We start from the raw sequence: 24,729 nt of genomic DNA, 5'->3' as shown, positions 1-24,729 counted from the left end.
CCCACTTTGTGCTGTCCCAGCGGAGACGGCCTGCCCTGCGCTCCCGGGACTGGCCCAAAGGCCTCGTGAGGTAACGGGAAACACGAAGGGCAGACGAGGCAAGCTGAGGACAATCCATTCCGATGCTGGCGTCCTACAGAGCTGCCTCCCTAGCTGCTAGATGACTGAGAGCTCTCAGGACACCTCCCAGGCCAGAGTCATCCCAAGCAGATCCTCACAGAGGGACAGCTCGCTGGGCACCAACTCTTAGGCCGTAAGTTGAGGCAAGGCCTCCAAGCTCTGGGCCTGCTGTGACTGAGGGGGAGAAGGCAGCCTGGTGCAGCCACTGGCCCGGTCCTCCCCACGCAAGGCAGGCTCTTGCTGCCTCCTGTGCCCCTACCTCTGCGACAGCGGTGAAACCATTAGTCCCTGGAGGGGCTCAGCCAGGGGGCTGTAGCCAGTTCACAAACAGCTAAAGCTCGGAGGTGGACAGTGAGGAGGGGGAGGTAGGTGCCTGGGTCTGGGCCTCTTGCCACTGTCAGAATCCTGAGAGCCCCGAGGGGTGGCCAGGGACCAGCTCTTCTCAGAACTGGAGCCTGCCTGGGAAGCCAGATACAAGGGTGTGAGCCTCAGGTCAGGCAGGGAAGGGTCACTGCCCTCAGCCTCTGTCTACTCAGTGATACCATTTGTGTCCCCGACCTCTGAGCTCTTTAGGGCTAGGGCTGCTGCTTCCGTGAGGCACCTTTGTGAGGAGGACGGGAAGGACCCCCGAAAACTCCAGGAGGACGCAGCCTCACACCAGGGTACAGGCTTAGCTTGAGCACCGGCGCCCTGCGCTGAGCACCCTTGGTGGGGCAGTAGCCCTGCTTGGGACCATCCTCTCCTTGCCCCCTGCCTGCTCGGATATGCCCTTCCTCAAAGAGGCAACAACGCTGCAGGACTCAGCCAGGCGTGGTCCACTCAGCACGCTTCTGGAATGTTAAAACTTTCCTGTTTCACCTTAAGCAGCACCGAGACTCCTCCCTGGTCAACTCAAAAGGGCAAAGCAAGAATTCCATTGCTCTGAAATACCTTCTGGGAGGACTGTAGGCCCAGGATGCTAGGGCGGTTCCCCCAAGGACTGAAAGAAAGGAGAGAACAGGTTTCCTGGGCCCTAACCCTAACCCTAACCCAGGCAAAGCAACTGGAGCTGAAGGCCAGGCCTCCGGCTGCTCCATTGCTGTCGCCCTGTGCAGGAGCGCAGGTACTCCAGCCCGGCTGGGGCCACCTGGGCACACTGCCCAGTGGGACTCGGCATGGGGCCTCCTCACCATGGGCAGTATTTGAGAGCCTGCTCCTGGGTGGCGCTCCCTCTTACGGCCCCAGCTACTCAGCTCAACTCTGGACATCCCACTAGGGGACACAGGCTGTGGAGTCACAGTCCTGAGCTCAACCCAACCGTGGGGCCTTGGGCAAGTGGGCTGGCTCCTCCAAGCCTGTTTTCTCATCTGTGACACATAGCTAAGGAGGTCTGCGCTGTAGGCGGTGGGTTTAAATAAGGTAAGTGGCACACATACCTTTGACGGAGTGGGGCACGGAGCTGCTGTGTTCATTACAAAGCCACACGGAAGCTGGCACACTACCCAGATCACGACGGCACAGTGGGTCTGTCGGTGACAGTGTGAGCAGCTTCCCGAGATGTAGCAGATGGGGCCCCCTGTGCCCAACTGGCTCCCACTGCCGCCTGCCCCGCACTCTGCCTGCGTAGGGGTCGCTGCCTGGGACGGAATCCCGTCCGGTCTGGGGCAGTGTGCGTGAGGGGCACACCCCCCAAGAAGCACAGGGCACTGCAGCTACTGATCCAGTCTAGCCCAGCTCTTGCATCTGCAGTTGAGGAAACTGAGGCCCCAGAGAACAGTCTGGGCAGTGTTCTCAGTTTGCTCACCACGTTCGAGCTGTCCAGGACCCATGCCTTCCTCAGTACGGCAGTCCCAGCGCCTTCTGCAGTGCCACCAAATATTTTCTTGGCCTTGACTCTTACAGTAGCAAATGCTAAGGGCATGTGTGTGCAAAACAAGCTGGAGAGGTTTCAAGGATAAGGGGGTAACTGGTCGAAGTCGGGGGGATGAGTCTACCTTGATGCCGTCAGCTGGTCTAGACGGGCAGACCTTCAAGGACGTCCGCATTCCTTGAGCGGTCTGCATTCCTTTAGGCAAACTTCTAACTACCTGTGCCTGTTAGTGGAGTCTTACCCAATTCTCCCCAAGATTCTTGGAATCAGTTCTTCCCTGAAATGAAGAAAAGCCAGGCAGGTAAAGGTGGGAGGAAGACAAGAGGCTAAGACTAGCTTCCAAAGGCTTGCTTGGGAGCTGTGGCTGGAGGAGTCCTGCGTATCACGTCTTCTCTGCAGGAGAAAGATGCTTAGAGACACTGGCAGGCTGAGGACTGCGGCTTCTCCCGCACTTTGATCAGCACAGGCAGTGCAGGCTTTAGCAGAGGCCCACACAGAGAGAGAAAGCATTGAGTACAGCTAGCAAACCTGGGGTTCCCAGATGCATCCCACAGGAACCGACAGGGTGCATTCTGAGTGGGTTTTCTAGGGCCCGGAGGGGGTGAGAGCACCTTAGCCAGAGGTTCTGGGTTCAGATGACTTTATTAGATCCAAACAGCTGTCGGTGGCCATGTGGTGAACGTGTATAGCCGAGGGTGGGCTTGTGCCAAGTGCCTTCTTGCCTAGTGTCCAGCTGCTTGGAGGATTTCCAGGGCCAAGGAAGCCACTGCACTGTTGGCTGATGAACTGTGAGAAAACACAAAATAGAAACACGTAGGCAACTCCAGGGTAAAATGCCCCATTTTCCAAAGAGACTGGCCTCTTCTGTGCCCCAGTATCTGATGGAACAGATGCTTCCCAGAGCTGCCCTGGGCATCCTTTTGAGAAGCAGAAACAGGAGTCTCAGGCTCTGCCCACAGTCCTAATGGGGCTCAGAACGGGCTCTTCCAGACCCCACAAGCTCCGCTCAAGCTCTTGGCCCTGCCACCACTCGACGTCTGGCCCACCTGGGCCAGATGCACCGAGGCTGTGCTGTGAGGGCGTCAGGCAGACAGCACTCAGAGCCTGCAGGCCCTGCCCAGCGCCTGTCTGCAGCTGACCTGTGCCAACCAGCAAAGGTCCCAGCCACGGACTTTCCTGCTCCATGTTACCCCTTCCTGATGAATCAACCAGGGGGGCTTTGGGTTTCTTATTCTCTTAGGTGTGGATGTGCAATTAAGAGCTTCAAATGGAAATGCTGTTACTGGAGCAAATTGTTTGAGACACACTTAAACCTGTGCCTTAACAACTGTTACCAAAGGGAAGAGTGGCACATAGCAGTGTGCCTTGAAGTGTAAAATTAGCTGGTGGCACACTCGACTCCAAATAGAGCTGTCACCAAATAACTGGGGGTCAGGGGACTGCAAACAGAGGAGGGTGTCAAGAACGGGGCTGCAGTCAGAGGCGGTGCTGCACATCCCTGCTTCGCACATCGAAGGCCGAGGGATGTGGGATTGCATTTGAACTCAGCCTGCTCCCTGCTGGGGCCAGGTTAGCCTGGTGGGGCCACCCCACCTTCCAGAGCAGCCCTGGGGACCCAGCAACCTGCAAGGAGAGCACACCAATCTGGCAAGTCCCCGTCGCAACCCAGAATGCTGCCATCCACTCTTGGTCGACATACAAAAACCCTTTCCTGGTTGGGCCACTGAACGAAGCCCAGATGAGATAGCTTCTGAGCAGCAACCTGCTGTCAGTGCAAGATCTGCCTGGTGTAGGTAGATGTGTACGTGGCTGGGGTGTGATGTATGGGGACAGGAGAGGCCACCAGCTTCAGGAAGCCCTGTTTTGACATATCTGGTCCACATTTGGGTCCAGCTCTCCCAGATCCATGCGCCATGAGAATGTGCTGGCTTTGGCCTTGCCAGGGGAGGAGGCCTATAGAGGCAGACCCTGGAGAGGAAGGGTCCTACCCACTCCACTCCTCCCAGTGGCTCTCCCATCCCTTCCCAGCACGAATCTGCTCAGAGGGGCTTCATCTCAGCTGTTTGCACAAGGCCAAACAGAGCTGGCCCCCGGGGGTGGGTGTCACCTGCTCCTCACAAACTAGTCTGGCACAGGCCTACAGCCCAGCCCAGGGGCCACTGTCCACACCTTATGCCCCAGGGGCCACCGGGGTGAGGAAGGGTCCCTCCCATCGAAGCCCGTCCTTCCCCTCACCTCACAGTAGCCACAGGTCACAGCCTACTTCTTTGGCTTGAGCAAAAGCAGATCGCGGGTTGGGGAGGCTGTCCCCCTCCCCCACCCAATCCAGGCAAAAGGCTGGCCGGAGCTGAGCCTTCTCCACAGACTCACCTCAACCACCTGTTTTCCTTCCATTAATACGAAACCCAAAATGCCAGGAAGCAGGTTTCGTAGAACCCTGTGGTTCTGAAAACAGATGCTACCGGGCAGCATTCCTTGCCCTGCACGCCCAGTGAAGGCTGGGCAGGTCCTCCTCCCCAGGGCGGGGAGAGCAGCTGGGGCTCGGGACTGTGGCCACCACCTCCTCCTGCCGCCCCGCTCAGCTCTGGGGAGGAGGCACCCGCTGGGTCTCCATCAAGCCTCCGCCACCTGCCAGGCTCTGGCCCTGTCCCCTGCAGCGAGTCATTCTACAGCACCAGGTGACTGAAGGGTGGACACCTGGGGCAGTTTTTCTTCGGTCACTTGGCAATAACATTTTAAATAAAGACTCATCAGCCCTACCTCCACCCCCTGCCCACCTCGCCAGTTCAGGGAGTCGGGGGTGGGAGGGCGTGTGGTCGTGGGAGGGACCCTCCCAGCGGCTCTCAGCACACCGGCATCAGCATCACCGTGGGGCTGACACGCCCACTCCTCCCTTCACAGTACACAGCCCACTCCTGGGTGACAGGGCTGTCCTTGTCACCTCACTTCTAGGATGTTCTAGATGTACTGACTGCAGGCTGAGGACTGAGAGGCCGACCTAACCTCTCATAGTCAGCTTCTCAGTGTCACACAGTCTGTTGTGTAGATTCAAGTTTTCTGGGGCTTAGAGTGGGCTGAGCTGTTCTGACCCCAGGCCTCCAGACCCTCAGCAAGGTGGTGACAATGGTGCCTCCGGCCTGGGTTGCTGATGGGGACACCTGTACACAGGAGGGGTACTGCTTTTCTTGACGTTCATCCCATCTCCCACCTGGTGTCTCCTCCCACCTGGTCACAGTGCACTCCTGTCCCCATCCCTACGCCCTATGGCTGGGAATGCTGCCTCCCCTGCAGGGCTAGGATAATCTGCTTTTCTCGCTCCCATGACCCCTAACCTGTACGGGGAGGGGGTGGTGTCCCGGGAGGGAGGGGCAGGCTGGGAGGGGTCTCCGTGGGCCATGACAGGATGGAAGGTGGTGGACCCTGGTGTGTAGCGGAAATGGGGGGGAGAGTCTGCTAAGTGCACCCTGTACCGCTCCCCCGGCCCTCTGGGGCCTACTCACCCGCCGGCCGGGGCCAGCCTCTCCAGAGCCTGCAGGAGGCTGCCCGCATTCTTGAGGCTCTCCAGGTGCTTCTCGTTGGAGGTGACCTGCAAGGGAGGGAAAAGAAAGTGGTCGGCTGGCCCATCCCTGACTCAGGATCCACTGGACAGACATCCTGAGTCTCAGGCCACCTGTGTTACTGGACACCGAGTCCTGAGCCTCATGGAGACAGGCAGACATTGGTGACCCCGGGGGTGGGCAGCAGGGAGTCTGCTGCAGCTGGAGGCGTGCCAGGTCAGGATGGGGTACCTCCTGTCGGTCCCTCAGGAGGGGTTGTGTTTTGGAAGCCTGAACATTCCTGTTAAAGCAAATCATAGGGGAACAACCTTTCCAGTTGTGAGTTCTGGGACCCAGGGGGCCCTTGTGTCCCAAGCCCCACAGCACCTCTCATCTGGGTTCCTGGTAATCTTGGGAGTCTGGGAGAAGGAAGAGGCACTAACAACCAAAGCGAGGCACAGCCCCTGCCCAGGGACCCCCCAGAAGTATATCCTTGCTAACTGCTACAGTTCTGGGGGAAACAGAGGAAAGAACACTTGGGCATCCTTGACTCTGTGGCACCATATGCAGAATCATAAACTCTGGGGCTGGAAGGGACTCAGACAGGTGCTGGCCCAGTGCAGGCTTCCAGAGACCTCCGAACTCAGCGCCCCCATAAAACAAGTCCATGTCCTGTGAGGCACAGAAGAGAAGGCTTTAGAAATGAACCTTAACTCAAGAATTAGACTTGCTTCTCTTAATTCACCATTCATTTCCTATTTTTATCTTGGACCGTTATTTTAAAAAAGTAGTTTTTAATAAACATTCACATGGCTCTGTACATTTTCTCACTTTTTGGTAGCCTCACCTCGCAAGGTAAGCATGTAGCGTGTTTTAGAGATGAGGTGGCCAGGGCTCAGTGAGATCGAGGGGCCACTACAGCAGTGCACAGGGAGCCTGACCCTACCCCCACATCAAACTGGGGCCAGACTGGCCTCAGCCACCTCCACCTGATCACAGCAACAGGGCTGGATGAGCATCTCCCTAGTACTCAAGAAGAGGCTGAGCATTTCTTAACCAGTCACTCACGGAGACAGGAAGGTCACAGGCATAATCAGACCTTCATTACCCCTGGACTCTGAATTACATGTGAGCGAATCGGCACCTCCACTGAGATCCTCTCCCACCCACTGAGTGTGCCAGAGACCAGCCGCCAACTCAAATGCATCAGGTGGAATTTCTGCAAAGTTTGCATCTTAAAAGAGCAGCAGGTAGACTTAGTCTGAAGTTATACCCAACCTGCTGAGTTCAATAGGCTGTTGTCTGAAAACGTCAGCTCTAGTTCAGTTGTCTGAAGCAAGCACAGACACACTGAAAGGGTCTTCAGTGAGGATTCCCATCTAATTTTTCTCAAAACTCTGCCTCCTACAGCTCAGTTGAGCTACATCCGGATTTGCCGCCCTGACCAGCCCCACCACGGGCCTGTGTGTAAGAGGCTGTGCTCCAAGGAAGCCACCCCACAAGCTGCAAAGAAATAACAAAACTACATTCCCTCACATGCTGGCTGGAAGGTGCAAATAGAAAAATACAGTGAAGATTATGCGATCAAAGAGACCAAAATAGCATGTGCAGCTGACATACACGAGAGAATAAACACAGTCCAAAGAATTAATTGAAAACTGTGCTATCTGGCCACTTAATTGAACTCTTGTTAACAACATCAACTGCTGTTCTGTCTATAAAGATGAGTTAATAAAAACATTAAAATTTTAAGTAACATCAATCAGAGGTTCTAGTTCTAGGGAAGACAGAGAAAATACATGCTATTCTTTTCTCTCCACGAAAAACCTGAACAGAACGCACAGCACAGCTAGTTGCAAACACTAAAAGTAAACAGCAATGGCAGACTGGGGAAGGATGCTGAAACCAAAGCCCCATCACTCCTTTCCTTCCAACAAAGCCCCTCCTGAACTCAACAAATTCAAACCCCAGAAGTGAGCACTCTGGTGCAGAAGAGAGAGCACCAGCAGAAGCCAGGCTTGAGGAATGGGAAAGGAAACTCCCAAAGCTTAGAGAGAGCAGCTAAAGCCCCCTTTCCTTTTCCACTTTTGCCCCAGGCCCCATGGCAGTTGTGTGGTGGCAGTGATGGCAGTTCAGTAGCAGCAACAGCCAGGAGCAGGAGCCATCCACCAAAACTCTTCTCTCTCTCTGCCTGTTCTCGGCCCCAGACATGACAACTGTGGAAGTGAGCGGTCTGGCCAGACAGAAAATGGGAGACCCAGGGAACCAGAAAGTATCAGGGAGCTAACGGGAGAGCTCAAGAAAGCAACCTCATGAAATTTTTTTTGAACTCCTAGGCTCACCCTAGACCTGTGTACGCATGGAACAAATCCAAGTGGCACACCAAAACCTCAAAGAACTGAGCTAACGAACCTCTGCCCAGATCCCAGGCTGACCTCTGGAGATGGACACACAAGACAGATCCTAACATTGAAATTACAATTCCAATCTCCTGCCTGAACTTAACCAACATAATTGCTTGCTGAAGCAAAAGCATTAACATTCTCTGCAGGATTTCAAGAAGACACAGTGTCTCAGTGTCATATTTTAAATAGCCAGAATAAAATCCGAAACTGCCTGGCATGCAAACAACCACAAAAATCTTAATTCACATGAGAAAAGGCAATCAACAAAAGACAATAAAAAAAAGATGACACATGTTGAAATTATCTGACAAAGACTTTAAAGTGCTATAAAAATGCTCAAACAAGCAATCACTAACACTCTTGAATGAAGTATGAAAACAGAGTAGACTGTAAAAACATAGAAGATATAAATGAGAACCAAATGGAAACTTTAGAACTAAAAATATAACCAAAAAAATTTTTAAACCACTCTGAATGGACTCTCTAGCAGAATGGAAAGAGGCAGTGAACTTCAAAATGGAACAGTAGAAATGGCCCAACCTGAGCAACAGGAGGAAAAAAGGTTGAAAACACAAAAGGACAGAGCCTCAGGGACCTATGAGACAACAAAAGTCACTGGCATTCTACAATGAGAAGTCAGAGCATGAAAAGGTATTTGAAGAAATCATAGCTAAAACTATTTCAACTGTGATGAAAGACATACACCTATAGATTCAAGAAGCTGAGAAAAATATCAAACAAGATCAACCCAAAGAATCCACTCTGAAACACATCATAATCAAACTTGCTAAAGACAAAGAATCTTGAATGCACAGGAAAAAAAAAATAATGCATTACTTATAGGGAAACAGTATTTGAATTACTGTGGATTTTTCATCACACTGAGGTGAGAAGAGAGTAACACATTTTTAGAGTGCTAAAAGAAAAGAGTATTATACTAGAATTCCTTATCTAGCAAAAGCATCATTCAGGAATTAAAGTAAAATAAAGACATTCTCAGATGAGAACAACTACTAGAAGCAGAACTGCTCTAAAAGAATTGCCAAAGGAAGCTCTTCACAGACAGGAGAAATACAAGGAAACTTAGAACATTAGGAATAAAGGAAGAACAGCACAGAAATGGTAACTGTCTGGGTAAACATAACACAATATTCTTTTTCTTTAAAATACATTTGATAGCAGAAAAGCAAAATACATAATATTATCTGATGGGGTTTTCATTATATTAGAAAATTAGAACATAATGGGGATGGTAGAGGAATCTACAAGGTAGTATATTACAATTGAAGCGGTAAAGTTTTGATTATAAGTTGACTGTGAAAAGTATTTTATAATCCCAATAGTAACACTTAAAAGGCTTATACAAAAACACAGTAAAAACTACAATAGATAAAATTTAATACTGAAAAATGGTAAATAGCATAAAGAAGGCAGGAAAGAAAAAAGCAAAAAAATAAAAACAGTATGGATAAACAAACATAAATGAAAAGGTTAACTATATCCTAACATAAAGAATTATGCTAAATGTAAATGATCTAAATACAGCAAATAAAAGAGATCTTTCTAAACAAAAAAAATAACTATATTGTGTACAAATATAGTGACATAGATTGGTTAAAAGTAAAGGAGAAAAAATATACCACACAAATATGAGTCAATAGAAAGCTAGAATGACTCTACTGATATCAAAGATGACTTCAAAACAAAATTACCAGGGATAAATAAAGACATAACATTTTGATAAAAGAGTCTGCCATCAAGAAGCTATAAATAAATGTGTATGCATCTAGCAACAGAAATCCAAAATACAGAAAGCAAAACTGATACAACTGAAAGGAAGAACAGACAAATCCACAGTTGCAGTTGAAGACTTCAAAACTACTCCCACAGTAATGTACAGAGCGAGGAGACCAAGCACCAGCAGGGATACAAAAGAGCTGACCAGCACCACCATCCAGCTGGATCTCACTGCTATTTGTAAAGCAGGAAGCCCATCATCAACAGAATATATATTTTCCTCAAGAATCCAGGAACGTTCATTCACCAATGTATGTAATATTCTGGATAATAAAACAAATTTTAATTAAAAGAATTGAAACCATATAGATTATATTGCCTGCTCATAATGGAATTAAACCAGAAATCAATCACAAAGATAACAAAACTATCTTCCATCACTGGCACATTAAACAGCACACACTTAAATAAATCCAAAGATCAAAGAAGACATCCCAAGGAGAATTAAAAAAAAGTTTCTGAACTGAATGAAAATGACTATACATAAATCAAAAATCTGTAGGGTGCAGTTAAAACAGTGTTTAGAGAGAAATTTATAGTACTAAATACTTATATTAAAGAAGAAAGGTCTCAAGTGAATAATCCAAGCTTTCATGTTAAGGAAGGAGAAAAAGAGCAAAGCAAACAAAACCCAAAGAAGGATGGAAACGAGCAGAAATCAAGAGTAATATGGTAAATGAAGGCCCAAATATATTAGTATCTACATCAAATGTAAATTTACTAAATACTAAAAAGACTAAAATTTTTAGACTGGATATAAAAGTAAAACACAACTATATGATGCTTACAAGAAACGTATCTTAAATATAAGGGCACAAAACAACTGAGGGTAAAAGGATGAAAAACGGCAATCAAAGAAAGCTGGTGTAGCTAATATCAAAGTCAACTTTGAGTCAATAATTATAACTAGATATAACTACATCTGAAAATAAAGAGACGTTTCATATTTACTGAAAGATCAATTGACCAGGAAGAGATACCAAAGCAAAATTCTAAATACACCTAGTAACAGCCTCAAAATATGTTAAAAAAAAAAAAACAAAAACCCACAGAACCAAAGCGAGAATTAGAGAATCCATAATTATGGGATACTTTTCAACCTCTCCCTGTAACATGCATACAGAAATCAGAAGGGACATAGATGTTTTAAACAACAAGATTAACAAACCTAACCGAATCGACATATATAGAAAATTTCATCTCACAACTGCAGAATATGTTCTTTTCAAGTGTACAAGCAAAGTTTTCAAAATATACCATATGCTTGGGTCATAAAGCAAGTTCTGACAAATTTCAGATGTATAAATCTAATAAAATATGTCAGGATCTATATGCTAAAAACTACAAAATGCTGATAAAATTATTTTTAAAACTAAAGTAGATATGCTATGTTCATGAATTGGAAGACTCAATATAATAAAGATAATCATTTTCCCAAAATATAGATTTAATGCAATTCCTATCAAAATCCCAGCAGGATATTTTTGCAGATATAGAATAGCTGATTCTAAAATTTGTATGGAAGGACAAAGGAACAGAAGAATAGCTAGACAATTCTGAAAAAGCAAAATAAAGTTGGAAGAACCACATAACCTAATTTTAAGATTTATTACATAGCTACAGCAATCACGACAGTGTGGTACTGGCCCAGGGACAGACACACAGATCAACAGAATGGAACTTAGAGCCCAGAAGCAGCCCAGCCAATTGCACTCTTAGGCATTTACCCAAGAGAACTGAAAGCATATGTCCACACAAAAACCTGTGTGCAGAAGTCTATAGCAGCTTTATTCAAAATCACCAAAAAGCAAAAGGAGCCGAGATGTCCTTCAACAGGGAAATGGAAAAACAATCAGGAAAGCCTTCCTGCATTATTGGCACATAGGTCTGATTTGATTTTTAGAATGAGGTATCAGTAAAGATCAGTCTGGATAGCTTTTGAAAGATAAGACTTTAAATTTGCCTTGCTAAATTATTCTGTCCTATGACCACGTTTCTGCAATTAGTCAAGCTCTTAATACCAGGACTTTCAGTGGCTCTGATACGATCCTTAGGAATGAGTTACTCCTTTCTCCCAGAGTCTGGTCTCCTCTTAGGCCACTGAAGGTCCTAAATTATGGTATTTACCAAGCTTCTTTTAGAAACACTCCACTGTATCTACCAGACAATGTAGAATTTAACCTTCTGTTTTCTCGGTTCTTAACAGAAGTCATCCCACCTACTTTCTCTTTTGAGCTACTTAAGCAGAGAATGTTCTAGGCACACTGAGATCCACAGAAAAACCTCCTTACCATTCTGAATGAGGTAGGAGTAAAAGTGACACTTGTCCACTGAGATAGTGAGTTCACGTCAGAGAATTTCTCATGGCTCTGATTATAGGAGCCAAGAGCGAGCCCTGCAGTGACTCTTCAAGATAATAAATAATGCAAGAGGACCCTGGCAAAGAGCATAAACACAATACCTTCTTCCTGTAGTTAATATTTTCATCAGAAGTCAGTTAATTCCCACTAGCCAAGGCAAGCGAACTCAGCTTTATTTTGCAATAGTGTTCTACAGCAGAGGTTCCTGGATCTCTAAGAGTCCTGAGTGGATTTCATTCTGCAAAACGTCAAACAGGATGTCTCCATTTCCTGCAGATAAAGTCATGCCTGCCTCAATCTCTGGTGTATGATGAAAATCTATCAACAGAATATAAAGGGCTAGTCATCCTCCCCTGCAGCTATGACATCTGATTGGAAGCTGTACGGCTAAAATCAATCAAAATGGAAACGTGAATTATACTAAATACACGCAGTTTGCCTGGCAGACGGAATCATTCAAAACATGGAGATCGCTAAGGCAAAGATCATAAAAAGGCTGGGAATTTGGGCTGAGAATTAAGATCAACTTGGAAAGACAACTCCTCCACATCTGTTTAATGGAGGATATATAGAAAAGCAGATGATGTACTTTGGGTAAATATGCTATTTTATTCAACCTTCTGCTACGGTCACTTGGACACGGGGTTGTGTCCGTGAGCATTCAGGAATCACACGGTGGAACCAGAACACACAAAGGAGAGGCTGGTGTCCTGCAGAGCCCTCCCTCACATTCCCCACCAGGCTCACGAATCGTAAGGCAATGTCTTTTTTTTTTTTTTTTAAACACACATCCCCCTACAGGACAGAGTCCAGGTTGTCTCCTTTCTGGGTGTCAGCTTCCCAAATGCAAACTAACAAAAGAAGCCGTCTTCTGCCCCTGGTTAACGGCAGGACCGTGAAGCCGGCTGGCCTTCTCAGTGGGCGTGGAGGGGGAAACTGTGGGAAGAGAGAGGACAGTGACTCGCCCATGGCAGAGTGGCCACCGGGGGACCAAGCCAGGCCTTGGGCCAACATACCTCCGCTCTTTAAAAATGTGTAAGTCAGAATGTACTTTCATTTGCAAATGTTAGCCACTACACCTAAAAATAGATTAAAAAAAAAAAGTTTCTTCTGTATAGCACAGGGAACTATATTCAATATCTTGTAATAACCTTTGATGAAAAAGAATATGAAAATGAATCTATGTATGTATATGCATGACTGGGACATCGTGCTGTACACCAGAAATTAACACATTGTAATTGACTGTACCTCAATTTAAAAAAAAATTTTAATAAAATAAAATTAAAAATAAAATGATCAAAAAGTCAAAAGAAAAAAAGGAATGTACTTTCACTGGCATCATCAAGATACATCATGAACTTATGCTCATAACTGTGATTCAGAGCATCGTCCTCCTGAAGCTCATAAAATGCCCCGGCGCCAGCTTCTCTACTTCGAAATGGTTCTCAGTTCGGAGATGGGTGGCAGTGAGTGACGCAGGCCTGGGCAGGCCCTGGGCCTTTGTTATGTGTGTGTAATAATAGGTGTCTCTCTTCCCTGATCCTGAATGTGTGTGGCAAAACGAAGCCAAGGTAACCTGAGTTTTACAACCATGAGTTCCTCTAGGACAGGCCCAGGCAACACGGACTGACGGGAAACACCCAGGAGATGGGGCTGACAACGGTGAGCGCAGCCCAGGTGCTGCCTTGATAAAGACACACGCTTCACATGCGGGAGGATTATTTTAATTCTGCGGCCTTCAGATCTCACAAATACAAGTAAAAACAAGCAGGTAACTATGACAACTCCACTTCAGAGAGTTTACATTTCAAAAATAAACCTCTCCACTGAGCCCCTCTATTTTGTTCTCTTAACATATGCTTGTCTTCTCTTCAGTTAAGGTTTTTATGTTACTTCAAAGCCATTTCTACCAATTGCATATCGAAACACGCTATCTCCTTGCGGTCAAATGCTGGGATGGAATCTGGGGAGGAACCTATAGCTGGCATGATGGAACCTGGCGGTCTCTCCCTGCGTGCCACCTGGTGTGACGGTGCTCATTCTGGGTCTCTCCAGAGACTTCTCGAACTGCCATTCACATTCACATTTCAAGCAAGACTAGATGAACACGAGCTGCTCTGCCTCCAGGCCCACAGGTGCATCGTATCTCCCGCAAGATGCTGAGTGCATCTAGGGTGGAAGGATTACTCTTCACACGAGCCCTTCGGTGGCCTCATGGCATCTGTGCCTTCCCTGGAGTCCACTTAGAAACATTATGCTCCTCAACAAAAGCAAGTGAGGCCCCTTCTGACCAGGGCTAGTAATCACGGGGATGAGCTGAAGGAAAGCTAGAGGCACCCCTCAGGATGCCGGTCAACAGATATGCTCATCACCAAGGATGAGGGGGTCCTGTTGGAACCTACAAGGGGGCATCTCGAGGGTAGAGGTGGGGTCTTGTGGATAAGGCAGGCCCAGTTCCCAAGCACTGCTCACTTGGATTTGGCCCAGACCCTGCTGAACTCAGGTTCTCTGCAGGGGAATGGAGACGTTACACTAAACCTGGATGTTATCGGGACAGAAGAAACACCGTCTCTGCATCCAGGTGGATGGCTTTGGAGGCATCCTTCCACGCCCTGCATGACGCACAGTGTAGCTTTAACTCACTGGGAGACCCCAGCAGCATGGAAGCCCGGGGAAATGGTGGCATCCACATACAGGGGTTCCTCAAGTTGAAGGAGGCTGGGGCAGAAGAAGAAAAGAGCTGACTTCCTCATGTCCAAGAGCACCAAGAGTTTCCATGCTGAGCACCTAAGAACTGGGGGAGGGAGAGTGCACAGGGCATTCACCAGTGTGCACAGGCAGAGCTAACAAAACCCTGGTTTCCTGTAAAAACTGCTCTAAATCCACCTTTGTCTGTAAGACTCATTGAGTCAAAAAGCCTTAGAGTAAACAGAGCTTGGAATTTGCATCAAGAAAGGGAACTAACGTTTCTGAGCGCCAATCCTGCGCAGGAATAGAATAAAGTGCTTTCAAATATATTAATTGCTTTCTGACAAGCTGGAAAGAGACGTATTCCGAGGCTCATTTTATAAGACAGGAAAGAGCTAGCAGGGCCTGGGTGACTGGCTCAAGGTCACCTGGCCAGCAGGCAGTGGCACCGAGCTATGTCCCAGTCTCCCCAACTTCAAGATCCATGCCCTTCCCGAGAGTCCACTCCAATCTCACATCTGCCAAGCACCCTGCTCAGCTGCTGGCCAACTGGCTGATTAATAACAATCAACGGCCGACGGACCGATGACACGGTGTTTCGCTTCCAGCTCCACCACCCACCGCCCTGTGCCGTGCCCCTCACCCGGGGAGCTCGCCCGGCGCCCTCTGCTCCCTGCCCCGGCTGCCACTGCTGACGCTCATCCTTGCTGGCGGAAGCGGGGACCACAGACTCACTCTCCTGGACAGAACAGGCGGTCCAGATCTTGACCACGGGAGTCTGTGGCACGTGTGAACTGTCTAGTAAACGCTCCCTGATGTGGAGACCACCCCTCATTTGATAACTGCTCTCAGTGCCCGGCTACCAGAAAGCTTTTCTGCATCTCTCCTCACCCGCTCAGGTGGAGGTCGGTCCCTGCTGGGGATGGGAGGTGAACTAACCGTTTGTGGACTGTTATCTCCTGTTCTCGTCACAATGACCCTGTGAGGAAGGTCTTGCCTGACTCCACGTTGGAGATGGGGTGAGGCTGCTGGTAAACAGTGGAGCTGGCATGGAGACCCAGATCTGGCCGACTCTCCCCACTGTGCCCCGCCCCAGTCACCCTGCTGCCCTGTGCCTCCCCGGAGAAGGCTCTGGCTGCAGGAGCACCCAGCACAGAGACGGAGCCAGTGTCCGCCCCGGGAAGGCGGGAGCCGACGCCTTCCATGAGTAATGAGCAGGCTGCCAATATGGCGAGGGGGAAGCCAGCCCCAGCTTCCAGGAGCCTAGGTCCCTGAAGGAATGGCTTGGCCCACAGTCTTTAAGACCGCAGCCTCTGGAGCAGGGCCCAAGTCAGAAGGAGAGCTCTCTTCTCTCAACTGCATGTCAGGTTTGGAGAAGCAGCAAGCAAAGGAGGCTGGATAGTAGGCAAATATGTGAGTGATTGGATGGTAGGAGCAAGCTGACTGTAGTGAGAACACAGCAGTGGGGAAGGATTTTTTTCTTTCTGGTGACCTTTTTTCCCCCCTCCTGGGGTCTGTGCACTCCCCAACCTGGCCTGACAGCTCCATCCTCCTCTCCTGCCCAAACTCCTGTCTCTACCTGGGAAACCTGCTCAATCCGGAGGCTGTGGAAATGCCATGCAGAAGATTAGAAAAGTTTTTCTTTTTTACCCCATAAGACATGACTATTTTTGAGAAGAAAATTATCCATATCTACCCTCTTCCTTTCAGGTCAGCCAATCCTCCCCGCTCTCGTTGGGGCAGTAGAAACACCCTCATTGCTTAGAAACTGTTCATAATTACATCAGTTTCTGGCCATTAAATCCAGTAAATTTAAAATGTTGAATATAATATAGCTGGTTTGGGAAATCTTTTAGAAATCTGATCCAACTAACTAACTGCAACAGCCAGGTCCCAAATAAGTGAGGAAAAAGCAGTTTTAATTGGGAAAGAAATATGACTGTGGACCTCTTGTGGAGCTAAGAGTAAACTATAGCTCGGCCCAAAGAAAGTTCTAGTGAAATGCAGCATCAGGCCATACCGTTTTCCCCAGAAGATCTGATCCAAGAGCTTAGAACGGTGAACACAAGAGAACAGCTTTCCAAGGCAGTGGCACTCGGATGGCAACCAAGGGACGTGGCTGGAACCAGTTCCTCGTAAGAGGGAACACTCAAGGTAGTAACGAACCTGTGATTCAGTAAGTGTGAGAACTTGGGTCGTGAGGAGTGAGGAACTGTGTGAGGAGCTATGTGTGAACTTGACTCAAATGAATCTCAGCTGATCCTTAGCAATGCTCTCTGGGGTCACACTGAGGGGTCTATCTGACAATGGAATCACTGAATTTGTGGTGTGGGTGATGTGTGCCTGTGTTCATGCAGGACTCTGAGGTGGGGAAGAAGCACATAGAAGCAGTGGCTTAATTAGTGCCGTTTCCAGCCCTTTCTCTGAACTTTCTATTGGATGGTCAGGGTGAAGGGACAAAGTAGACTGATGCCAAGTCAACAAGGTTTAATAGGCCCCCCAGCTTCCTTCTTTCCCCAGTTTCTCCCTCCACCAAGTAGGGACATCGTCGGCCACGACACCACTCTGCTATGATTCAGCCATCGTAAATAAGAACAGCCAGAAAAATATGCATCATGTAATATTAGGTAAAAAACAGAAAACATAAAAAAAAAAATGTGTGCTCACACCAGAATGGCCATCAATAAAAAGTCCACAAATAATAAAGGCTGGAAAGGGTGTGGAGAAAAGGGAACCCTCCTACCTGCTGGTGGGAATGTAATTTGGTGCAGCCATTATGGAAAACAGCCTGGAGATTCCTCAAAAACTTAAAGAGTTAATACATGATCTCCCAATCCCACTCCTGGGCATATATCTGGAAGGCACTCTAATTCAAAAAGATACATGCACCCCAATGTTCACAGCAGCACTATTTACAATAGCCAAGACATGGAAGCAACCTAAATGTCCACTGACAAATGACTGGATAAAGAAGCTGTGGTATATTTATATAATGGAATACTACTCAGCCATAACAAAGAATAAAATAATGCCACTTGCAGCAACATGGATGGACCTGGAAATCATACTAAGTGAAGTAAGTCAGAGAAAGACAAATATATGATATCGCTTAGATGTGGAATCTAAAAAAATGATACAAATGAACTTATTTACAAAATAAAAACAGACTCACATAGAAAACAAATTGGTGGTTACCAAAGGGGAACTCAGGGGACGGATAAACTAGGAGTTTGGGATTGGCAGATACAAACTACTATACATAAAATAGATAAACAATAAGGACCTACTGTATAGCACAGGGAACTATATTCAAAAGCTTGTAACAACCTATAATGAAAAAGAATAAGCATATATATATGTGTGTGTGTGTATAACTAAATCAATCACTATGTTGTACACCAGAAACTAACACAACATTGTAAACCAACTAAACTTCAATTAAAAAAAAAAACCAATGTGTGGAACATGACTGCAATTATACAACAAAAGTATGGGAATGTCCCAAGTTTGAGGCCTCCAACGTCATAATCCTCACTCCCAAGGTCCTCAGTCTAGCGAGAGGTGGGCAGAAATCACAGTCTGACATGAGCTGAGTACACATGAAAGCTCTTTCTGCAACAGTTGTGGGTCTGACAAATATCGGTTAGCGTGATTCTGTGGTCAAGAAGACAGGTGTCTAGAGCACGTGCTACGTGCCAAGCCCTGTTGAGATTCTGAGGGGGTGGGGTGGGGTGGGTGTCAAGGCAGAGCTTCCACCGTGAGAAACAGTGAAAAAGTAAACAGGATAATTTGAGACAGCAACAGACATCACAAAGACTAAAGCAGGGGAGAGGAGAAGTGTGGCGGCTGGGTGGCCAGGACAGTCTCCCCCAGGAGATGACACCTGAGGATGCAACATTAAGAAAGAGCCAGGCACGAGAAGAGTTTGGGGACTCGTATTCTGCAGAGGGGCCAGAGCAGCAGCCACGCAGGTCCCAAGGTGGGAAAGACCCTGGTGGGGACCTGGAGGCAGCAGAAGCAGGGACCTGCTGGAAGCAGGAAGCTAGGGAGGATGGCCTGCAGAAACGGTCCAGGTGTAGGCGACGGGGACCAATGACCACATCCAAGGACTCCCCTGCCAGCGCCAGCGCCCTAGCCACGCTGACTTGCCCGCTCCTGCCCTCCCTTCCACTGAGCCTTCAACTAAGCAAAGACCAGACGCTGCCTGGCCCCTCGTCCTTGACGGCAAAGACAGGGCCTCAGTGGAGGGAAGGCAGCGGGTGACCACTGGGGTGAGGGTGCCAATGGACCAAGCATTGACAATCCCTTCTCAGCCAAGTGTCTAAACAGACCCTTTGGGAGGAATAAGAAAAGTCTGCATCGTAGACTTTATGATATGGAAACAGAACCCTTGAGATTTCTATCATAAATGAAGCAACCCAAGGACTCTTCTGAGAAGAGGAGGAAAAGGTAGGCACAGAGAGCTTAAATCCAAACACGGGTGGCATGGATTACACATGAATTCTCAGAGTGAGGGAGATAAGACAATTACTAGCAAGCTTTTAAACATACTTAGTAGAGGAGCGTTTTATTTTTGCTCAGTGACCTCTTTTTAACACGTGGTGAAACTGTCACCTAAGTAAGTGAAGTCTTCAGCCGCCTCCTGCAATACACGGCACACCTGGGGGAAAAGGTCAGTGGCAACATGTATCGGAACAGGCTGGACCCAGGCGGGCAGAGCTGCTGGCGTCCCTTGAGCTAGAAGGCTGCTCCCTCCCTCTGCTGTCTGGCTCTGTCCTCCAAACTTTACCTGATCCTCTGGGACGCTCTGAGCAAACATTACGGGCTGCTGAAATTTCCTCAAATTGATAACATTGGGAGGAAAATGAAATGGAAAGGAAAATTAAAAGCACATTTGGTTGACATGATTAAAGCCATGAGGCACCAATTAGTCCAAATTTAGGCCAGACATTGACTGCTGGACAGCTGAAAATCGCCCTGGTGTGTTGAGGGACTTGATCAAATACTCCATTTGGAAACATTTTACTAATGACCGTTTTCAGAAAACAAGCAGCTCCTTTGAGAGAGCCCCACCCCCTGCCCCTCCCGCAGGCTAGTCCACAGTTGGAGGACGTTCTTGGTGAGGCCTTTGAGAAAGGCTGGCTCCACACAGGGGGAGGGGACTCATGAAGTCCCTGGATTTTCACCTCAGAGAGAGAGATCAGTTGTCAGCTGGCCCCAAAGCATCCATTCTGCACAGCTGGGTGGTGACAAGGAGCTATCTATGTTTGGAAAGGGGCAGGGGGGCTTGGAAAACTCCCAGGAGAAGTCTGCTGATCCAAACATTCCCTGCTCTGGGCAAACTGATGGATCACACAGAGCCAAATAGAACTGGTATATGCAGGAAACAACTTCCTAGATGACTGTCCAATTGGCCTTGGGATAAAATTAACTGAAGCAAGGTCTCGAGGCTTCCGGGGCAACATCAAAGAGCATAGACACTCCCCCGTAAAAGGCTTTGGCAGGCTGAGCCGGCCAACCTCCACAGGCACCCCTCCATCCTGTGGGGACCCAGTGGGGGGTGGGGGTGGGGGAAGAGCAGCTGGTGCTGGTGACAGGACAGGGTTCGGGTCCTGGACTCAAGGGAGTCGTGACTACCCCATGGCAACCACTCCTGTGGCCTTCTCCTGGGCCAGCCTGGGCACTCTAAGACAGATGCCAGAGCTTGGGTCCAAGTGAGTCTCTAATGGGTAGGGGTCTAGAAAAGCCTCCAGCTGGCGGCAGCCTCTGCTCACCCTCCCTTGGAGAGCAGACAAGGACACAGAGGGGACTTCACTGAGCTGAGGTCCCAGAGCTCTGAGATCAAGAGGCCCTCCCTCCCAACACAGGTGAGCTACCAAGGCGGGACCCTCAGGAAGAGGTGGTTTGGCCACAAACAGGCTGGACCTTTGTTTCTCCACATCTTCCTTAATGACTCCTACTCCAAAGTCAAGCTCCTTGTGTGTTTGTGTGACTGTGGAGAGGGGTTAAGGCTTGTAAAAACTTAGATAGACTGCCTTATCCTGAAGTGGGGAACATGGCAGATGACAAAATGGTGGAAATTCCATGCATTTAAGACTGTAATTTCTGCATGACTTTTAGGTTTTCACTGGACATAGCCAGAGGGAAAAGTCCTTTATCTGCATTACCCTGATTGACCCCAAGGGTCCTGCAGCCACTCTCATTTCACAGAAGGGGAAACTGCCACCCCAAGAGGCAAATGGAGTCTTATGTAGATTATCTATATAGTGGACCTTCATAGGATTCCTTTGAATAGTACACTCTCCATGTCTCTTTTTTTTATTGGCAGAGGGTGGGGGGTAATTAGGTTTATTTATTTTAATGTAGGTACTGGGGATAGAACCCAGGACCTCCTGCACGCTAGGCATGCGTGCAACCACTGAGCTATTCCCTCACCTCTTTTAGGTGACGTGTACTTGGTTTGCAATGTTGTGTTAGTTTCTGGTGTACAGCACAGTGATTCAGTTATACATATGTATGTGTGTGTGTGTACATATACCTTTTCATATCCTTTTCCATTATAGGCTATTACAAGATATTGAATATAGTTCCCTGTGCTGTACGGTAGCATCTTATTGTTTGTTCCATGCCTCTTAAAGTTATTCAAATGATAAACATTTGGTTTTATAGTTTCTGATAAAGTTAAGTTACTTAATAAAGAGAACTATACAATAAAACACTTGAACAAGACTCTAGTTGAAAGGGTGCTGGGGAAAATCCTTGACTCTTTGGAGGCTCATCTTTTTTCCACCCTAAATACTTTGTGATGACTCTACCTCAAGTTTGAAGTGCAATGAAAATACTATTTATTGGTAGGAAGTGTTAGGTGCGAAAATTATAGACTTTCCTGTACTAGCTGGAATACACGCATACATTAAAATATACATACATACACACGTCACAGTAAGCAGCCCAGGATAATGACGGGTGAGGCTGGTAGTTAACGTGGAGGCCACACGGTCACTCAAAGGAAAAAGGATCTGTAATACACAACGGAAACTACCTCCTCAAATAGGGGGCCCAGGTCCCGAGAAAAGAGGCAAGGGTGAGGCAGTCAGATGAGGGAGGAAACAAACTCCCAACCAGGAGTGCACATTCAGGTGAGGCGCTCACTACACCCATCAGCTGCACCCAGCTGAGGGCCCATGACCATGGAGCATGCCCCTGATGGCTCCACGTCCTCACCTGTCCGCCCCTCTGCCCCACAGAACCCAGAGAACCGCTCTGCACTTTTGTGAGGTCAGGAAGGATAAACAAAGATGTTGAGCCCTTTCCCTTCCCTCGCTGTCTCTTCTCTAGCTTTTGTTGTTTTTCTTCTGTGTATACAGAGATGGGGGTACCAACACCTTAAAACTCCATCTTCTGCTGGTCCTTCCTGCATCCAAGGTAGCCTTGGAGCAACACTCTGTTAATAGCTGGTCATGGGAAGAGTAAACACATAGTGGGAATCTACTGTATGCCAGATTCTGCTGTTCTAAGAATTTTGAAATGAATTAACTTATGTAAGCTTTTAAGAGTAAAACACTGTTAATTTTCCCATTTTATACATGAAGAGATTGTGGCACAGAAAGTTAATATTTCGAAGAAAGCTATTAAAAACCTTAAATAGAGAAACTGAAATTCAAATCCATAAAAATGACAAAATCTGAAGGCAGACTGCATTTTTTGTCTTCTATTGATCCATTTTTGTATTATTAAAACAACTGGCCAAAATTATTGTAGTAACTTTTTTTCTAAAGTAATTATCTTTCTAAATGGTTTCTTTTTAAATGTCTCTATCACATGTAGTTTTTACCCAACTAATATACAGCTTAGAAAAATGTAAAAAACAAAACAAAACAAAACAAAACAGTTTTCTATGTCCTTTTCCCATATCCTTACCACTTTCATGTTGCCTTCACATGTTAATTCTTAACAGCTATACTGAAGCCTGACTGACATGATAAACTACACAAAGAGAAGCTGTGTAATTTAGCAAGTGGAACATACGTGTACAATTGTATACATACATGACACGAATATACAATCAAGATGGGGAACTATCACCCCAAGAAGTGTCCTCGTGCCCTTGGTAATCCCTCCTCCCTTCTTGGCCCCACTCCCACCTCTGTCTCCTGGTAACCACTGATCTGCTTTCTGTCCCTATATGCTACTTTACAGTTCATAAAATTTTATACAAATGGAGTCATATAGCATATATTCTTTTTCATCTAGCTTCTCTTACTCAGCATAATTCTGTTGTGGTTCATCCACAATGTGGCGTGTATCAGTAACTCATTCCTTTTTATTGCTGAGTAGTACTTCATTGTATGGATATACCAGTTTGTTCATCCGATCACTCATTATGAACAAGTTTTAACTGAGTTTTTCTTTATCACTTGGGAACCAAAATAACCATACGTGATACAATCTACAATAATCAGTTAGAAAATAAAATTGGGAAAAGATAAGAAATGCTATGAAATACCTAGAGAGGAAAAGTAAACTAACAAGAAGTGTATAAGCCTTACATGAAGAAAACTGAAAACTTCTAAAGAAGATTCAAATACAGGGAGAGACGTCAACACACTCAAGGATGAGAAGAAGCTATACAAAGATGTCAGTTCTCCTGGGGTTCACCTAGAAATCCAATGCAGTCTTTATCAAAGCCCAAAGAGATTTTTTTGGATGGAATTTGTTAAGACGACTCAAGGTTCGTTTGGAAGAGAAAATACACAAAATACTAAGGAACCATCCTAACAAGCTCTTTCTTTGAAGTGTCCAGAGCAGCCCCCTTTCCGGACATCCAGCAGCACACCCAGGCCATGGCTCCAGCCACACCCCTTCTCAAGTCCCCCTCAGAGAGCCACTTCCCAGCCCACCCCAGGAGTATGGCCCCGGCAGGTCAAAGGCATTAGGATCTGGGGTACAGCCTGTTGGGACAGAAGCACTACCTTTATTGTCCAGTGCTCCTTCTCTCTTCTGGATTGTTCTTTGGGTGTGGTTTGTATGAGGCTGATACCCACCCCTTCCTTCAGGTGTGGTGTGGGCACAGGACCAAAGCCTCTCTAAGAAGTTCCAATGGAACATCACCCAAACCAGGTCAGTGAGACTTAATTCTAAGATGCTGGCTGTTGGGTAGGATTCATCTCTTTGTATACTGTTTTTCAGGGATCACTATCTTTCACTGCCTGATGCCCAGTGTCTTAAAAACCATTGTTTTATATGATAGGTAGACAGACAGACAGACAGACAGACAGACAGCTAGCTAGCTATTGTTTCAGGCAGGAGGATAAATCTTGCCCTATTCTTCCTTCTTGCCCTGAAGCAGTTCTCATACATTAATCTGTAATGCTTACATGTCCAAAACTTACCTATTTCTCTATTATTGTTGGAGACCTAGAATGTGTCTACTTTTTCCTTTTTTGTGCACATGCATTAGTTTGGAGTATATTTTAAGGTTGTACAGCAACATGGACAGCTAAGAATATGCTGTTGTTTAGTCATAGTGGTAATATTTTTCTTCAGAAAGCATAGATTAATGATCCTTAAAAAAAAAAAAAAAGCCCTAAGAACTGACTCATGGATTTAAAGATGGGTGGCAAGCACAGAATCTTAAATTCTTCTTCGTAAGAATATTTTGGCACAGAGATAGCCAAATTAATTATAGGCCTTGGCCTAGAATACATGACTGTCACTCTACTGACCTGGAATAAAAATCCTGGTGGACCTGACTCACTGCAGCTCACTTAGATTTCTGACACTTTGACAAGCAAAGCAGTGGGGTCACTGACACCCCGGGGAGCTGTGCTCCAGGCTACTGGAATTTCTCTGTGTCCCATGTCTCACGGCCTCGTGTGCCTAGGACTTCTGTCCAGGTGGTGGTAGGGGAGAGGAAGGTGATGGGAAAAGAATGCCTCCAACTCTGACCCTCTGGGCGCGGTGCTCCGTCT

The 24,729-nt window shown here is 47.2% G+C and overlaps 1 protein-coding gene across 1 annotated transcript in view; it reads right to left on the bottom strand.

The window, feature by feature from the left end:
- Positions 1-24,729, bottom strand: part of ULK4 (unc-51 like kinase 4) — a 449,508-nt gene that overhangs the window by 3,016 nt on the left and 421,763 nt on the right. The window contains exons 37-39 of the mRNA XM_064496685.1: positions 5,470-5,555; positions 2,581-2,755; positions 1,536-2,246 (exon numbers count right to left, since the gene is read on the bottom strand). Of these exons, the coding sequence (XP_064352755.1) occupies positions 2,692-2,755; positions 5,470-5,555 (150 nt within the window). The 3' untranslated portion in view covers positions 1,536-2,246; positions 2,581-2,691. The remainder of the gene's footprint in view (positions 1-1,535; positions 2,247-2,580; positions 2,756-5,469; positions 5,556-24,729) is intronic.

Source organism: Camelus dromedarius, chromosome 17, assembly GCF_036321535.1.
Source record: "Camelus dromedarius isolate mCamDro1 chromosome 17, mCamDro1.pat, whole genome shotgun sequence".
NCBI classification, from domain to species: Eukaryota; Metazoa; Chordata; class Mammalia; order Artiodactyla; family Camelidae; genus Camelus; species Camelus dromedarius.
The sequence above is the reverse complement of the archived record's forward strand: the minus strand, read 5'-3'. Positions and strand labels throughout refer to the sequence as shown.